Below are 15,407 nucleotides of genomic sequence, written 5' to 3'. Positions count from 1 at the left end.
GTTTGCGGGGTGTTGAGGGGTCGCGAGAACCCAGGGTTTGATGCACGTAGCCCCGAAGCTGCCCACGGCCCACTGACATGCTAACAACCTCACCTGTTAGTGGCAGCTCTTCTGTTCGCAAGCACGAGAAATGCCCTACAGGCAGCTACCCAGCCTCACTAACACCGTGCCACACCCTACTCTCTCTCTCTCTACCGGCTCAGGGAGCCTGCACACCTGCCCCAGCTGTTTACCTGTTGCAAATCCAGCGTCCTCAGTCTCTGCCCGCCAAGCCCTCCACCCGTGAATGCGGAGGCTGGACAGTGCTGCCCCCCCGCATGGCTCCTCTGGCCACGCTGCAGCTGTGCTGCGCCCCCCTCGCTTCTCTGGCTGCGCCACCTCCCATGTGGCTCCTCCGGCCGTGCTGTGCCGCCCCCGCAGGGGTGGGGGGGATCTCCATCGCTGCCCAGTTCAGAGCGAGAGTGGCTGGTTCCCAGCAGCTCTGCCCTAGGAATTACTGGGGGGGCTGGGCTCTGGCCTGGGCCATGCAGGGGGTCGGCCGAGATGAGCACAAGGTCCTTTGTGGCCTCGGGAGCTAGGAACCCTCTGTCCCCAGGTTCCCTGAGCCGGCAAGGGCGGCTTTCAGTGGGATTGGCACTGGGAGACCCTGCGGACTCTGCGGGGGGGGGGGGAGTCCCAGGGTGAGGCTGGGGCAGATGGGGCCCCTTGCTCGTGGCTCTTCTGTGGGGACTAGGCAGGGCTGGCACGGGATCCGCTCCCCAGCACAGAGCAGCTTGGAGTAGATTACAGCAGAGACCTGGCAGCTCCAGGGAAGTGTGTGTGTGTGGGGGTGGGGGAGGGCTGTCCATGCTGCTCAAGACCCCGGGCCACCCCCAAAGGTTGCATCCCCCCACACTCCTGAGCCCCGTCTCCTTGCAGGAGGCAGAGAGGCTGGATGAAGTGAACATTGATGAACTCCTGGCAGCCCGGGAGCCAGCAAGAAGGGGGGCTGGGGATGCCGGGGGGGGGCAGAGACGAGAGTAAGCCAGCGGCTGCATGGAAAGCCTGGCTCCGGAATCCGAGTCTGGAGCCCAGTGCTGGCTGTGCAGAAAGGTGCCGCTTTTGGAAAATGTGCTGAGGGGAAGCGGCTGCTTCCCCTGCACCCCCCTAGCTACGCTCCTGACTCTGAGACCCACTCCGCAATGCTGCCAGCGCTCTGAGACCCTCTCCATGCTGCAGCGCTCTGGGACCCTCCACCCCATGCTGCCAGCACTCTGAGGGCGCCCCCATGCCGCCAGCGCTCTGAGACCCTCCCCCCATACTGCCAGCGCTCTGAGACCCATCCCCCATGCTGCCAGCACTCTGAGACCCTCCCCCGCATACCACCAGCGCTCTGAGACTCATCCCATACAGCCAGCGCTCTGGGACCCTCCCCCCATGCTGCCAGCACTCTGAGACCCTCCCCCCCATACCACCAGCGCTCTGGGATCCTCCCCCCCATACTGCCAGCGCTCTGAGACCCATGCCCCCATACTGCCAGCGCTCTGAGACCCTCCCCCCATCCTGACAGCGCTCTGAGACCCTCCCCCTATCCTGACAGCGCTCTGAGACCCACCCCCCCATGTCGCCAGCGCTCTGAGACCCACTCCCCCATACCGCCAGCGCTCTGAGACCCTCCCCCCATCCTGACAGCGCTCTGAGACCCACTCCCCAATGCTGCCAGCGCTCTGAGACCCACTCCCCCATACCGCCAGCACTTTGAGACCCACCTCCCCATGCCATCAGTGCTCTGGGACCCATGCCCCTATGCCGCCAGCACTCTGGGATCCTCCCCCCCCCAGCCAGCACTCTGGGACCCACCCCTCCCCATGCCACCAGCACTCTGAGAGCCCCCCATGCTGCCAGTGCTCTGAGACCCACCTCCCCATGCTGTCAGCGCTCTGGGAGCCACCTCCCCATGCCGCCAGCACTTTGGGATCCTCCTCCCCATACAGCCAGCACTCTGGGACCCTCCCCCCCATGCCGCCAGTGCTCTGAGGACCTGCCCTGCCACTCAACTAGTACTCTGGGCACCCGGCACAGGGGCTCAGCACTGACTGTCTAGACCAGCTGAGCCCGGCTGCTGCTTGGTCCAAGTCCCTGGTGCAGCACCGCTTACTGGCACAGTCCACCCATTGCACCCTTTGGCCCATGCAGTTTCCTGAACGCTGGCGCTTACCTTCCCGGGTATCGCCTGGGCCGGGGATAGCCCCATGGCCGTACGGGCACAGCTCCTGGAAGGCAACTGGGAGAAGCAGAAAAATGAGATGTGCAAGCAGCTGCTTCCGTTAGCTGGAGTTGGAGGGCTGTGAAAAGCAACGGGGGAATGTGACAGAGCAGCACCTCTGCTGGGTTCATTAATACTAATGAAGATGCTTGATGATTACACCAATACTTGAAGCACACAGTGCCCCCGTGAGGTGGGGAAATGAACTGCATCCCACTGGGAACTGGAGGCACACAGGACTGCAGTGACGTGTCCAAAGCCTGCCAGCAAATTGGTGGTAGAGTTCATAGCAGAATCTAGGGTCTGAACACCAGTCGCTATGGGGCACTGCTCCGGTCACAATGGGGCACCCCCTTCCCACTCTCCTGGCAGAGAAAGCCTCCATTCTGCTGGGATCCAAGAGTGCTGCAATCCCACTGAGGAACATCCCTTATGGCAGTGGCTCTTAATCTTTCCAGACCACTGTACCCCTTTCTGGAGTCTGATTTGTCTCGCGTACCCCCACGTTTCACCTCACTTAACAACTACTTGCTTACAAAATCAGACATAAAAATACAAAAGTGTCACAGCCACATTACTGACAAAGTGCTCACTTCCTCATTTTGACTATATAATTATCAAATAAATCAGTTGGAATATTAATATTTTACTTACATTTCAGTGTCTAGTATATAGAGCAGTATAAACAAGTCACTGTCCGGATGACATTTTAGTTTGTACTGACTTTGCTAGAGCTTTTTATGTAGCTTGTTGTAAAACTAGGCAAATCTCTAGATGCGCTGATTTACCCCCTGGAAGAGCTCTGTGTACCCTCAGGGTTGCGGACACCCCGGGTTGAGAACAACTGGCTTATGGGATCCCTGCCCCAGGCTGGGTTTCCCTGCCGTGGGTTGCACATTGGCTCCTGCTCTATGCTCCCTACTGAATCCAATGCACACTGATTCCCAAGGGGCCGAGACACCTACCGTTTCCTTCCTGGGGGCACAGCTCACAGGGGTCGCCCCAGCCCTCTCCAGGCATCTTGCTGCAGCAGCAGCGAGCTTTGGTGGTGTTGAAGGCCTTGGGGACAGAGCACTTGCCATTGTCGAAGCGGGTGAAGCAGAAGCTCTGGCGGGTGTCTGCAGCAGCAGGAGGGGAGAATGTTACAGACGTCTGGGGCGGGCGCGGCACCTCCTGGTGACACACTGCATGTGGTATGGGTCCCTGCACCACGTGTGTAAGTGAACAAGAGTTTGGCTGCTGACAGCAATGGGAGCAGGATTGGCCTGGAGCCCAAAGAACACTGCTCCATGTGCAAGAAGCAGCCCCTGAGAGGCAAGCAGCTCTGGCACAGGGATATGGAGCTACGCCTTCCCCCCAGCAGAGATGAGCCCCCAAGGGATCAGAGCTGTGCAGGAAGGTACATGGGGCTGATGCCCCTCCACCGAGCATGCCCTGGAGCTCAGTGCTTTCTGGGAGCTCTCTCATCCAGGCATCCAGACATCCAGGGGAGACAGTGCCCATCCCAGCAATGGCAGCTGGCAGAGCCCCAGAACTGGGTGGCACCGCAAGGGCCACAGGATTCCTACCTTGGCACCCCTTCCCCACACATGAGCACTGCCTCCGAGGACCCCACGGGCTGTGGGCGAGGCCGCGCGCACTCACCAAAGCACCTGCGGCCGTTGTCGGACAGGACGAAGCCGGGGGGGCAGATGCACTGGAAGCTGCCAGGGGTGTTGGTGCAGGTACCAAACAGGCAGATGTTGGGCTCTTCCTCACACTCGTTGATATCTGGGAACGGGACGGACAGAGGAGCGGGTTAGACGTGTACCAGGGCAAAGATCTCAGCTCTTTGCATCGTGCCAAGCCCCTGGGCAGGTGCAGGGTCCCTGCAGAGCTCAGAAGTCACTCCTGCAGGAGAGCAGGCATGTTTCCTGAGGGTTTCTACGGGGAGGTGGGGGGCACACCTGTCCCCCAGTCACACCCACCTCCCACTCCTCTGTCTGAGCTGGTCCCCACAGCCCATCTCCCCTGCACAGAGCAGGCTGCAGCCACACAGTGCCACTGCCCTAAGGGCCCAATACCCACCAGTGCCTGGCTCCCCATGAACACAGAGCAGTGAGCAAAGTCTGTGCTGCACTGGTCCCTATACAGCATGATGTCATGGTGACAGATCTCTTCCTCCTTCTCCAAAGCCAAGGGAATCACTACTAGCTATTCACAGTGCGGGGTCTATGACACATAACTGGGCAGTGCTGATTCTCTCCATTAGAGGCTGGTGGTGCCCACACATGCCATTTCCCTGGCATGTTCATTACTAGGTTAAAAATATCCCCTTAGTAATTGTGAAACTGTCAAGATGGGATTGAAGCATCCCTGGTCAGCCCTCTGCTACTCTGTGGCTGTCACGCCCCAGCCTTGACCTACACCCAATTGCTTTAGAGTGTAAGGCCTTGGGGCAGTGCTGGAATCCCTGCTGCCTAGGAAGCACCTGGCCCAGGCTGGTGACAGAGTAGCCCCTGTGCGGTGGTAGGATGGCGGAACCAACGTTACCGATGCAGTTGTCATTCTGCACTTCGTACCCCGGGGGGCAGATGCAGCGGAAAGAGCCTTCCAGGTTCTGACATGTCCCCGGAGAGCAGGTTCCAGGCAGGCTCACACACTCATTGATGTCTGCAAAGAAATGAGGGGGGGAAGTCACCCAGGGGCTGGACTCCAGCTGCTTTGCCATGTGGAGCCTTCCTGGCCCACAGGCAGGGACTGCCCGACCATTGCACACGCTACTGCACTAGGGACCCTACATGGGCAGCAGGGGAGCCATAGCCCAACAAGGCCCCACTGAACCCCAGTGATCTCCTGTCCTCCCCCTGTGCTCCTCAGCTGCTGTGGGAATACCCTGGCCCCTGGGGCTGTGTGTGGGAGCCGCCGGCATAGACAGAATCAAAGAATATTAGGATTGGAAGGGACGTCAGGAGGTCACCTAGTCCAACCCCCTTCTCAAAGCAGGACCAATCCCCAGATTTTTACCCCAGTTCCCCAAATGGTCCCCTCAAGGAGTGAGCTCACAATCCTGGGTTTAGCAAGCCAATGCTCAAACCACAGAGCTATCCCTTCCCCGAGAAAGGGTGGGGCACACCGCTGCATGTCTCTGCACCGCACAGCGAGCCCAGCAGCTGAACATGGTGACTAGCTTGGCAACAACACCTCCACTAACCAGACCTTGGGCAGCTCTTCAAGCTCCTCCGACAGCAGGGCACCACCTGGGCCACCTTTGCCAAGAAGGCGTCTGGCCCCTGTGGTCTGCTGCTGAATAAGATCTGCGCTACCTACAACGACTGCTGTCTACAGGCCCATGTTCAACCAGTTCTCACACTTAAGTGCTGGAAACAGGGCAGTCAATTCCTGGTGCCAGGGGCCAGTGGGGGTCAGTCAGCAGGCTCAGTCGGAGGGCAGAGTTGTGGTTGGGGATGCAGGGGGATGATCTTGCTCTGCATCAGGCTCAGGGTTTCCCACACAGTGCCCAACAGGGATTCCTGGTCCAGGGAACCGAGCTGGGAACTCTGCAGCCAATGGGACAGTTTTTATGCCCCAAGAAAACTGCTGATTGAGAAGGTACATGGCACCAGATCCCATGTAGGGTGGCCAAGTGTCTGGTTTCTGACTGTAAAGTCTGGGCGAAAAGGGGACCTAACAGTGTCTGGTCAGATCTACTGACCGGACACTCAGAGTCTGGTTACTGTGGGCAGGGGATGCAGGGAGGTGCAGGGTCATCACCCACGCCGGCCTGACTCAGCCGGGGCCACCTCCTACCCGCGTCAGGTGGCTGCAGTTCCCAGCCTCAGCTCGGCAGGTAAGACCCTCCTGACCCGGGCAGGGTGAGGGTGGGAGGGGAAAAGCAGCAAGCGATGGGGGGGAAGGGGAAGGGAGGAGAGGAGTGGGTGGGGGCAGGGCCTTAGGGGAAGAGGTAGGGCAGGAGCAGGGCTTTGGGGGAAACAGGTGGGGCAGTGACAGGGCCTCAGGGGGAAGAGGCATGGCAGGAATGGGGCCTCGGGGAAAGAGGCAGGGCAGGGGTGTGGCCTAGGGTGACCAGATGTCCCGATTTTATAGGGACAGTCCGATTTTTGGGTCTTTTGCTTATATAGGCTCCTATTACCCCCCACTTCCTGTCCCGATTTTTCACATTTGCTGTCTGGTTACCCTAGTGGTGACTCATGGGGAAGAGGCATGGCAGGGGAGGTTCTAGCACTTCACCTGGAGCGTCTGGCTTTTAAATTTGACGAAGCTGGCAACCCTACTCCCATGGCGTCCCGTACCAGGCGCGGAGCAGCGACTTTGCTCGATAACCCTCAGCTTGGCACTCGAGCCAAGTGTCTGCAGCTAGCGAGAGCGCAGTAATGCATGAGCTCCCCCAAGCTCGGCCCTGGGATCTCTCCTGACTGGGACCCATGCTCCAGCCCCCAACCCCACAGTCATGGCCCTGAGCCAGAGCAGAGATTCCACATCTCCGAGCACATTTGCCGGAAGGGGCCTGCAGATGGTCGACTCACAGACCGGGCGTGATGAGAATTACAGCGGCTGCTGCCCAGGCACTCACCGACACAGTTCTTCCCATCCAGGGTCCGGTCATACCCTTCCTGGCACAGGCACTGGAAGGAGCCAATGCTGTTTATACACTGGCCATTCCGGCACACCTGCCCCCCCAGGGAGGAGCACTCGTCAATGTCTGCAGAGAGCAGGAGAGAAAAGCACAGTGGGAGAAACCTACAGGGTGAGTGTGTGACAGACACCTGGCCCTCACACCCAGACAGCTGTTACTGTGTGACGCCCGACCCTTACGACCTCACAGCTGTGACTGTGTGACACCCGACCCTCACACCCATAGAGCTGTGACTGTGTGTGACACCCGACCCTCACACCCATACAGCTGTGACTGTGTAACACCCAGCCCTCACACCCACACAGCCATGGCTGTGTGACACTGACCCTTATGACCTCACACCTGTGACTGTGTGACACCTGACCCTCACACCCATATAGCTGTGACTGTGTGACACCCAACCCTTACGACCTCATGGCTGTGACTGTATGACACCCGACCCTCACACCCATAGAGCTGTGACTGTGTGTGACACCCGACCCTCACACCCATACAGCTATGACTGTATGTGACATCCGACCCTCACACCCATACAGCTGTGACTGTGTGTGACACCTGACCCTCACACCCACACAGCCATGGCTGTGTGACATTGACCCTTATGCCCTCACAGCTGTGACTGTGTGACACCTGACCCTCACACCCATACAGCTATGACTGTGTGTGACATCCGACCCTCACACCCATACAGCTGTGACTGTGTGTGACACCTGACCCTCACACCCACACAGCCATGGCTGTGTGACATTGACCCTTATGACCTCACAGCTGTGACTGTGTGACACCTGACCCTCACACCCATACAACTGTGACTGTATAACACCCAACCCTCACACCCACACAGCCATGGCTGTGTGACACTGACCCTTATGACCTCACAGCTGTGACTGTGTGACACCTGACCCTCACACTCATATAGCTGTGACTGTGTGACACCCGACCCTTACGACCTCACAGCTGTGACTGTGTGACACCTGACCCTCACACCCATACAATTGTGACTGTGTAACACCCAACCCTCACACCCACACAGCCATGGCTGTGTGACACTGACCCTTATGACCTCACACCTGTGACTGTGTGACACCTGACCCTCACACCCATATAGCTGTGAATGTGTGACACCCGACTCTTGCGACCTCATGGCTGTGACTGTGTGACACCCGACCCTCACACCCATACAACTGTGACTGTGTAACACCCAACCCTCACACCCACACAGCCATGGCTGTGTGACACTGATCCTTATGACCTCACAGCTGTGACTGTGTGACACCTGACCCTCACACCCATATAGCTGTGACTGTGTATGACACCCAACCCTCACACCCACACAGCCATCATCATGTGTCACCCAACCCTTATGCCCTCACAGCATTGACTGAGTGACACTCAACCCTCATCCCCACACAGCTGTCATTGTGTTTACAACCAGCCCTTGTTCCCATACAGCCATGACTGTGAGATATCTGACTAGGGTGACCAGATGTTCTGATTTCATAGGGACAGTCCTGATTTTTGGGTCTTTTTCTTATATAGGCTCCTATTACCCCCACCCCCATCCTGATTTTTCACATTTGCTGTCTGGTCACCCTATATCTGACTCTCCCCACACCCACACAGCTGTGACTATGTGACACCTGATGCTCATGCCCACAGAGCAGTGACTGTGTGTGACACTGGAGTCTCTCACCCATGCAGTCATTATTGTGCGTCAGCTCGAAGCCAGGGAAGCACAGGCAGTTGTAGGAGCCGACTGTATTCTTGCAGGTGCCGTTCCCACAGGGCTGCCGGTCACATTCATCAATATCTGAAAAGAGAAGATCAGTGCAGATCAGGGGCTGAGTCCTCTCTTGCCTGGGGCTGGGCAGTCAGTCAGTGCTTCTCATGGTGGGGGCAGCAGTCTGGTGCGGCTTAGGTGAGCACGAGGACTCAGAAACCTGAGGCACAGGAGATGCAATGGCCCAGCTCTCTGCTTGCCTGACGATGTGCTATGGCCCGTCCTCCCTCTGCAAGCCCACTCACCAGGGGCCCAGAGAGCTCTTGCTTTCTTTGGAAAGGGCTTAAATCTATTGCCAAGCTGTCTGCACTAACCCATGCACATGGTCTGCTCTCCTGTGGCCTTGAACCCGTTGTGACAGATGCAGATATAGCTGCCCTCGGTGTCCACACAATCCCCGTGGCTGCAGACATTGGGGATTTCCTGGCATTCATTGCGACCTACAACAAAAGAACCCAGAAAGCATGAATAGGAAAAACTCCAATCAAAGTGGGAACAGATGCTGTGGCCACATGGCTTCCATGCCTGTGGCCAGCAGTCCTGCTGAGCAGCAGCACTGCCAACACCCACGATTGTACTGCAAATCTCATGATATCTGGTGTTTTAATGACAGCCCCAGCTCTTGGAGCTCTGAGAAGCTCAGGACCTGTTTCTAAAAATAGCAAGTTGCTAGCTCTCCTGGCTGCAGAAAAACATGTGACAGCAGGACCCCTTGAGCAAGGCCTCTAGCTGCTCAGAACACAGGAGGCAAAGAAAAAGGACCCAGAATTTATTCTTTTTTGAAATCTCCTGATTTTTTTTTGCCAATCACATGATTTTGAGGGCCCTGGTTCATGGACTGCAGAGGTATGAAATTAGAACATAAGAATGGCCATAATGTGTCCGACCAGTGGTCCATCTAGCCCAGTATCCTGCCTTCTGATCTGACAGTGGCCAATGCCAGGTGCTCCAGAGGGAATGAACAGAACATGGCAATTATCAAGTGATCTAATCCATCATATAGTCCCAGCTTCTGGCAGTCAGAGGTTTAGGAACACCCAGAGCAGCATGGGGCTGCATCCCTGACCATCTGGGCTACTAGCCATTGGCCCTCTTCCCCAACACGCTCCCAGTCAATATGGAGATAGTTGAAATCCCCCATTATTGTGGAATTTTCTATTTTTATAGCCTCTCTAATCTCCTGCAGCATTTCACACTCACTATCACCATCCTGGTCAGGTGGTCGGTAGTACATGCCTGCTGCTATGTTCTCATTATTCAAGCAGGGAATGTCTATCCAGAGAGATTCCATGGTACAGTTTGATTCATTTCAGATTGTTACTATGCTTGACTCTGCTTTCTTTCACATACAGTGCCCCTCCCCCACCAGCATGACCTACTCTGTTATTCCGATAGATCTGGTACCCTGGAATTACCATGTCCCATTGATTATCATCAATTATCATCGTTCCACCAAGTTTTTGTAGTGCCTATTATGCCAGTAGCCTCATTTAATACCAGGTGCTCAAGTTCATCCATCTTAGTATAACACTTCTAGCATTTGTATACAAACACTCGTCTACAATCATCAGTGTTTCGTTGTCTGGCTTCATGTGATGTAATTGAATGGGACTCTTTTTTGTTTGCCTGTTTGTCTTCAGTTTCTGCCTGTACTTTATCACATTCTATCCTCTCCTCTTCACTAGCATATAGAGCAGAGGGGGTAGTCAACAGGTGGACCGTGGGCCAAATTTGGACCACCAGATGCTTTAAAATGGACCCTAAAATCTTTTTATTCACAACTTATTATCATTATTGTTATTTTTTTATTTTCTCTAGCATCTGGACCTTGACTATACCTTGACCAAGAAATCTGGATCTTGACAAAAAATCATAGAATATAGAGTATCAGGGTTGGATGGGACCTCAGGAGGTCATCTAGTCCTTGATATAGAGAATCCCATTTAACAAATCCTCTCCTAAGGGATCTGAACAGTGTGCTCCTCTGCCCCAATCGGCTTTCCATCAGCCCTCATCGGAACGAGACTGCCCCATCGAGAGGAATACATCCTGATCTAATAGCACAGTTCATCCCAATGTGCGTTCTTCTCTCACCCTCTCCAAAAGTCTATCCTGGCCCTGCAGTGGAATATCAGTTTTCAAGATTATCTTGCTAGGCGTGGGGGCTTGAGAGCAATCTGAACATGAAAATCAGCTCCTTATCAGAAAAACAACAAGGAGTCCGGTGGCACCTTAAAGACTAACAGGTTTATTTGGGCATAAGCTTTCGTGGATAAAAAACCTCACTTCTTCAGATGAGCTATTTTACCCACGAAAGCTTATGCCCAAATAAACCTGTTAGTCTTTAAGGTGCCACCGGACTCCTTGTTGTTTTTGTGGATACAGACTAACACGGCTGGCTGTGTTTGAGGATCTCCGTGTCCAAATGACCTCCCGCCCGACTTGAATCACTAACCCTTTCCTGGGCCCTGCTGTGGTGAAATGATGCTGGGGGTAGGGATGGCACCACTTTAGTTAATGTTGCAGCAGGATTTCAATTTTAAAAGCAGTAAAAAAGACCTGTCAAACTTCTGTCTTCTGTCTTAGACTCTCACTGAAAATGTTTGTTATAGTCTGTGAACTACTTGATTTTTCTACAGAAGTTTGTTGTGGGGCGGAGATCATTTAAGGTTTGCTATGACTGTTCTAAAAAGGGCCATGTAATTCAATGTTTCCTATTGTCTGGCATTTCCTTTGGACTCCTTTCCAAGGAAGTACAGCACGTTGAAGGGTGCAAATGACAGGTGGGATGTCTTGGTTGCTGTGGACTGGATGAATGATTGTAGAACTCTGAAACTTGTTCTCTGTGTTTATTGTTATGATAAATATGAATTATTCTTTTGACCAACGACAGTATCCTGGTGCCACATTAGTTAGCATCAGCTGTCTTTAGAATAGAGCCCTCTGTCATGGGTGCATATCCTGATGCTCAGCAAGCCCTTCGATCGCGCTGATATTGATGAGAATCTCAGCTACTTGCTCTTCTTTGATCACAATCAGTCCCATTGCTTAGGAACGAGGAGGGAGGAGCATGCAGCATGATCTCTTTACCCTAATGCTACTGCTTCCTAGAGTCTTTCATCTTTCATCTATTCAATTAATATTCTTTTTCTTGATGATACTTTTGAAGTACAATCTGAGTCTGCATGTGGATTTAGAGCATTTTGCCATGTGGGCTGTTAAACCAGAAGTTTTTCTCTCAAGGCAAACCTTCCAGCAGGAGCCCCTGCAGAATACAGGCAGAAAATGCGACACACACATTTCTTAGAAAGCTGTGAAGAGCAGGACTTGAATTCACAGTACTTGGGTGCTGCTCAGGTTAAATGCCACAGTATGTCACCCTCAATCACCCAGCTGCCTGCAAACATTGGCTTGCAACAAAGCCCCAGTCCTAATGCATCTGCACAAATGACTTTGCCTGTCTTATCAGCTTGGCTTGAGCTGGACTAGAGATCCAACTTTTAGTCAGAATTACTGTTAAAATATTGCTTCCTCAAAGGCCCAGTGGGTGCCATACACTGGCTGGAATCAAACTGGAGCAGATGAGTTCTGCTTGGGGAGGACCAGAGCCAGAGTGTGAGCCTCAGGTTTGTGCAAGAAGAAAATTAAGGCATGTGATTTTTAGGGGGGCTGTAACTCGGGAACCCCTTGCTCAAACAACCTCAAGTCTGGACCAGTAACCTTATCCCAGACCCCCAAGAGATTCAGCAATTTTCAAGATAATCTGACTCAGCATGTGGATTTTAGGGCATTTAGAAAAAATCAGCTGTCAAACAGCAAGCCAGTCTCAACCACAATCTTCATGGTGCTACTATAATAATCCAGACCTAGGAAGTGAGCTTGTCTGTTTCTCCACAGCCCAGGTACAAGCAAAGGTGCAGGCAATGGCAGTGTAAGCTGCCCCCATACTTGCCTCCCCCATGCACCCACCCCTAACCTAGAGGGGATGGGAGTATTTCATTCCCTCTGAGATTATCCCATGCACACACAGTTTTCTGATGTGCCCATTAGCTACTGAACTGATGTAGCATTTCTGTGCTGACCCCAGATCTCTGTGTCCCTCTGAGTTGTGAAGCCCCCATGGATCCTCTGAGTGTGGAGCAGCAGGTCACAGTCACGAGACTTGTAAAAGAACCCAAGACTCCTTCCAAAACCATGACTGTGATGAGAACAATGACAGCTTCCCAGTCCCATTCCTGCCATCCCACGGCACAAGCCTCAGCAATGGAAACCCTTCCTCGACAAAGAGATGAGGTGAAGTGTGCTAGTGCACATCATTAGCAGTCCACGCTGCTTCCTGATGGTGGCTCTGTGCCCCACTTGAGCATTGCCTCTGCTATAGGTAGTCAACAGCACCCATCTTACCCACACAGGCTCCGCTAGGTGACAGCTTGTATCCGGTTGAGCATTCACACCTGTAACTGCCCGGGATGTTGATGCAATCAGCATTGCGCTGGCAAAGGTTCTCCCCGCTGCTGCACTCATCAATGTCTGCACAGAGAAAGAAACCACTGACACTGATGGCCCAGGGTGTGCGAGACCCTGTGTCAGTCACTATGGAATTGTGGGAGAACTGGAGCAGCCAAACCTCTGACGCTGACCGTGTAGGGTGTGCCAGACCTGGTGTCACCACGTCGCTGTGGGAAAACCAGAACGGCCAACCTCTGACGCTGACCGTGTAGGGTGTGCCAGACGTGGTGTCACCACGTCGCTGTGGGAAAACCAGAATGGCCAACCACTGACTTTGACCATGCAGGGTGTGCCAGACCCTGGCATCACCATGTTGCTGTGGGAAAACCAGAACGGCCAGCCACTGACACTGACCGTGCAGACACAGAGATTTTTTTTAATGGCAAAATTGTTTTGATTTAATTTTCTCAAAAATGTTTGAATCAAAATGTGCCATTTACCGTTTATTTGGATAGTTTCTGGGGTTTGAAATAATAAATGTGTTTTGGGTGAGATTTAAACCAAAAGCTATTTCAAAACATCATTTTCATAAATGTCATATCTCAAAAATGGGAAGTGAAAAATGAAAGCTCTCAAGAACAAACTCTGTTGTCAATTCTACACTTAAAACTCTGGTTGACGTACTCCAGTGCTCAGGGGTGGCCGTGGCAATGCGGATGGAAGAATGCTTCCATCGCCCAGCTACTGTCACTCGGGAAGGTAGCATTTCCACAGTGGCAGAAATCCCCCCGAGGCTGTGTCTACACTATGGGGTTATGTTGCACAGCTACGGCACCCTAGCTGTGCCGCTTACAGTGTGGACATGGCCTGGGTAAAACAACTTTTAAAATACTTTTAAAAGATCATGTTTTGGGTGGAAATAGCTCTGTTTGGAGAGTTTGGCCTTCCCTGATGATCACCCACAAGGCACTGTCTACACAGCACTCTCAGCCCGGGGCTCTGGGACATGGGCTTTCCAAGCCCATGCCTGAGTGTCCTCATTGCATTGCAAACAGGCTTACAGTGTTGGATGCAGGTCTCACAACCGTGCTAATGTGCTGATACTGCAGTACACAGACCTCCTGACTCAGGTCTGTGGCTTGACCTATGTCCACACTGCAGAGTGACAGGCTTTGACTCGAATCACAGCAGGACTCGGGCTCTGAGCAGGATCCTGGGACCTGAGTCCTTGCTGACCAGCATCAGATTGATTTGTGTGTGGACAGAAGAGGGGCTCTGGGCTCAAACCTGTGTCAGAGCCCGGGGCATGGTGTGCAGAGCTGGTCTCTTTCTCTTCATTAGTGCCATAGTGATGTGCCATGATGAGGGCTTGTCACCGTCTGCTCTGCCAGCATGACTGTAAGCCCTGAGGGCAGCCAGCCCTGCAGCCCCAGCCCATTACCTTCGCAGATGAGCAGAATGTTGTTGTAGCTGAAACCGATGGGGCACTCGCACCGGAAGGATCCGATCTGGTTGATGCAGACGCCATTGCTGCAGATAGCAGGGATCTCACTGCACTCGTCAATATCTGCACAGAGAACAAAATCCTGTCAGCGACCGGAGGGGTGAAGGACCAGGAGAGAGAGAGCGAGTGCTGGCTTGGGGATGGGGGAGGAGACAGGCAGGGTCATGACGTCTGTCTCCCTCTCCTTGCCATAGCACTGGGGGTCCCAGGTCCAGCTATGGATATTTACAATGAGGGAGGATCCCAGGTGAATGACTCTCTGTGGCCTTGCAGGAAGTGGCTGTAGGCTCCAAAGACTTTCTCTCCCTTTCCTCTCTTTGCAGAGGCAGGGCCAGAGCAGGGTGTGGGCTGCTCTGCTCTGGCCCGAGGCAAAACAGGGGTCGCTGAAGGAACCTGCACTGGCTGGGCAAGTTTGGAAAGAATCCCAAATGAGTCCATGACTTTGCCTCTCCCCTGCTAGTGCCCCTGGGGCTGGCCCCAGCCCGGGAGAGCAGCTGGAAGGGGAAGCAGAACTGACAACCCAGGAAATGCCACTTGGTCAAGCTGAAAAGATCTGTGATTCCACCGTTGGCTCATCAAGTCCCAGACCAGGAGCCCTCTGCCCAGCCACTGGGCACAGCTGCTCACACAACTTAGGCAACTTGGTCTCTGCTTCTACATTCTGGGCTTCTTGGAGACTGGAAAATAAATGGGTCTTCCCCTTGCTCCATTCAGTTCTGTCTTAGAGCCAGAAGAGCTTGGCACCAAGGCCTGGGGGGAGACCTGACAGGGATAACATCTGCTCTCCCCTGAA

The 15,407-nt window shown here is 53.9% G+C and overlaps 1 protein-coding gene across 1 annotated transcript in view; it reads right to left on the bottom strand.

The window, feature by feature from the left end:
* The window catches only part of FBN3 (fibrillin 3), a 107,319-nt gene that overhangs the window by 31,664 nt on the left and 60,248 nt on the right, over positions 1 to 15,407 (bottom strand). Inside the window, exons 33-41 of the mRNA XM_050933692.1 lie at positions 14,552 to 14,677; positions 13,066 to 13,191; positions 8,976 to 9,101; positions 8,575 to 8,691; positions 6,819 to 6,947; positions 4,778 to 4,897; positions 3,890 to 4,015; positions 3,211 to 3,363; positions 2,198 to 2,263 (exon numbers count right to left, since the gene is read on the bottom strand). Of these exons, the coding sequence (XP_050789649.1) occupies positions 2,198 to 2,263; positions 3,211 to 3,363; positions 3,890 to 4,015; positions 4,778 to 4,897; positions 6,819 to 6,947; positions 8,575 to 8,691; positions 8,976 to 9,101; positions 13,066 to 13,191; positions 14,552 to 14,677 (1,089 nt within the window). The remainder of the gene's footprint in view (positions 1 to 2,197; positions 2,264 to 3,210; positions 3,364 to 3,889; positions 4,016 to 4,777; positions 4,898 to 6,818; positions 6,948 to 8,574; positions 8,692 to 8,975; positions 9,102 to 13,065; positions 13,192 to 14,551; positions 14,678 to 15,407) is intronic.

This window comes from Gopherus flavomarginatus, chromosome 24 (assembly GCF_025201925.1).
Source record: "Gopherus flavomarginatus isolate rGopFla2 chromosome 24, rGopFla2.mat.asm, whole genome shotgun sequence".
Taxonomy (NCBI): Eukaryota; Metazoa; Chordata; order Testudines; family Testudinidae; genus Gopherus; species Gopherus flavomarginatus.
The sequence above is the reverse complement of the archived record's forward strand: the minus strand, read 5'-3'. Positions and strand labels throughout refer to the sequence as shown.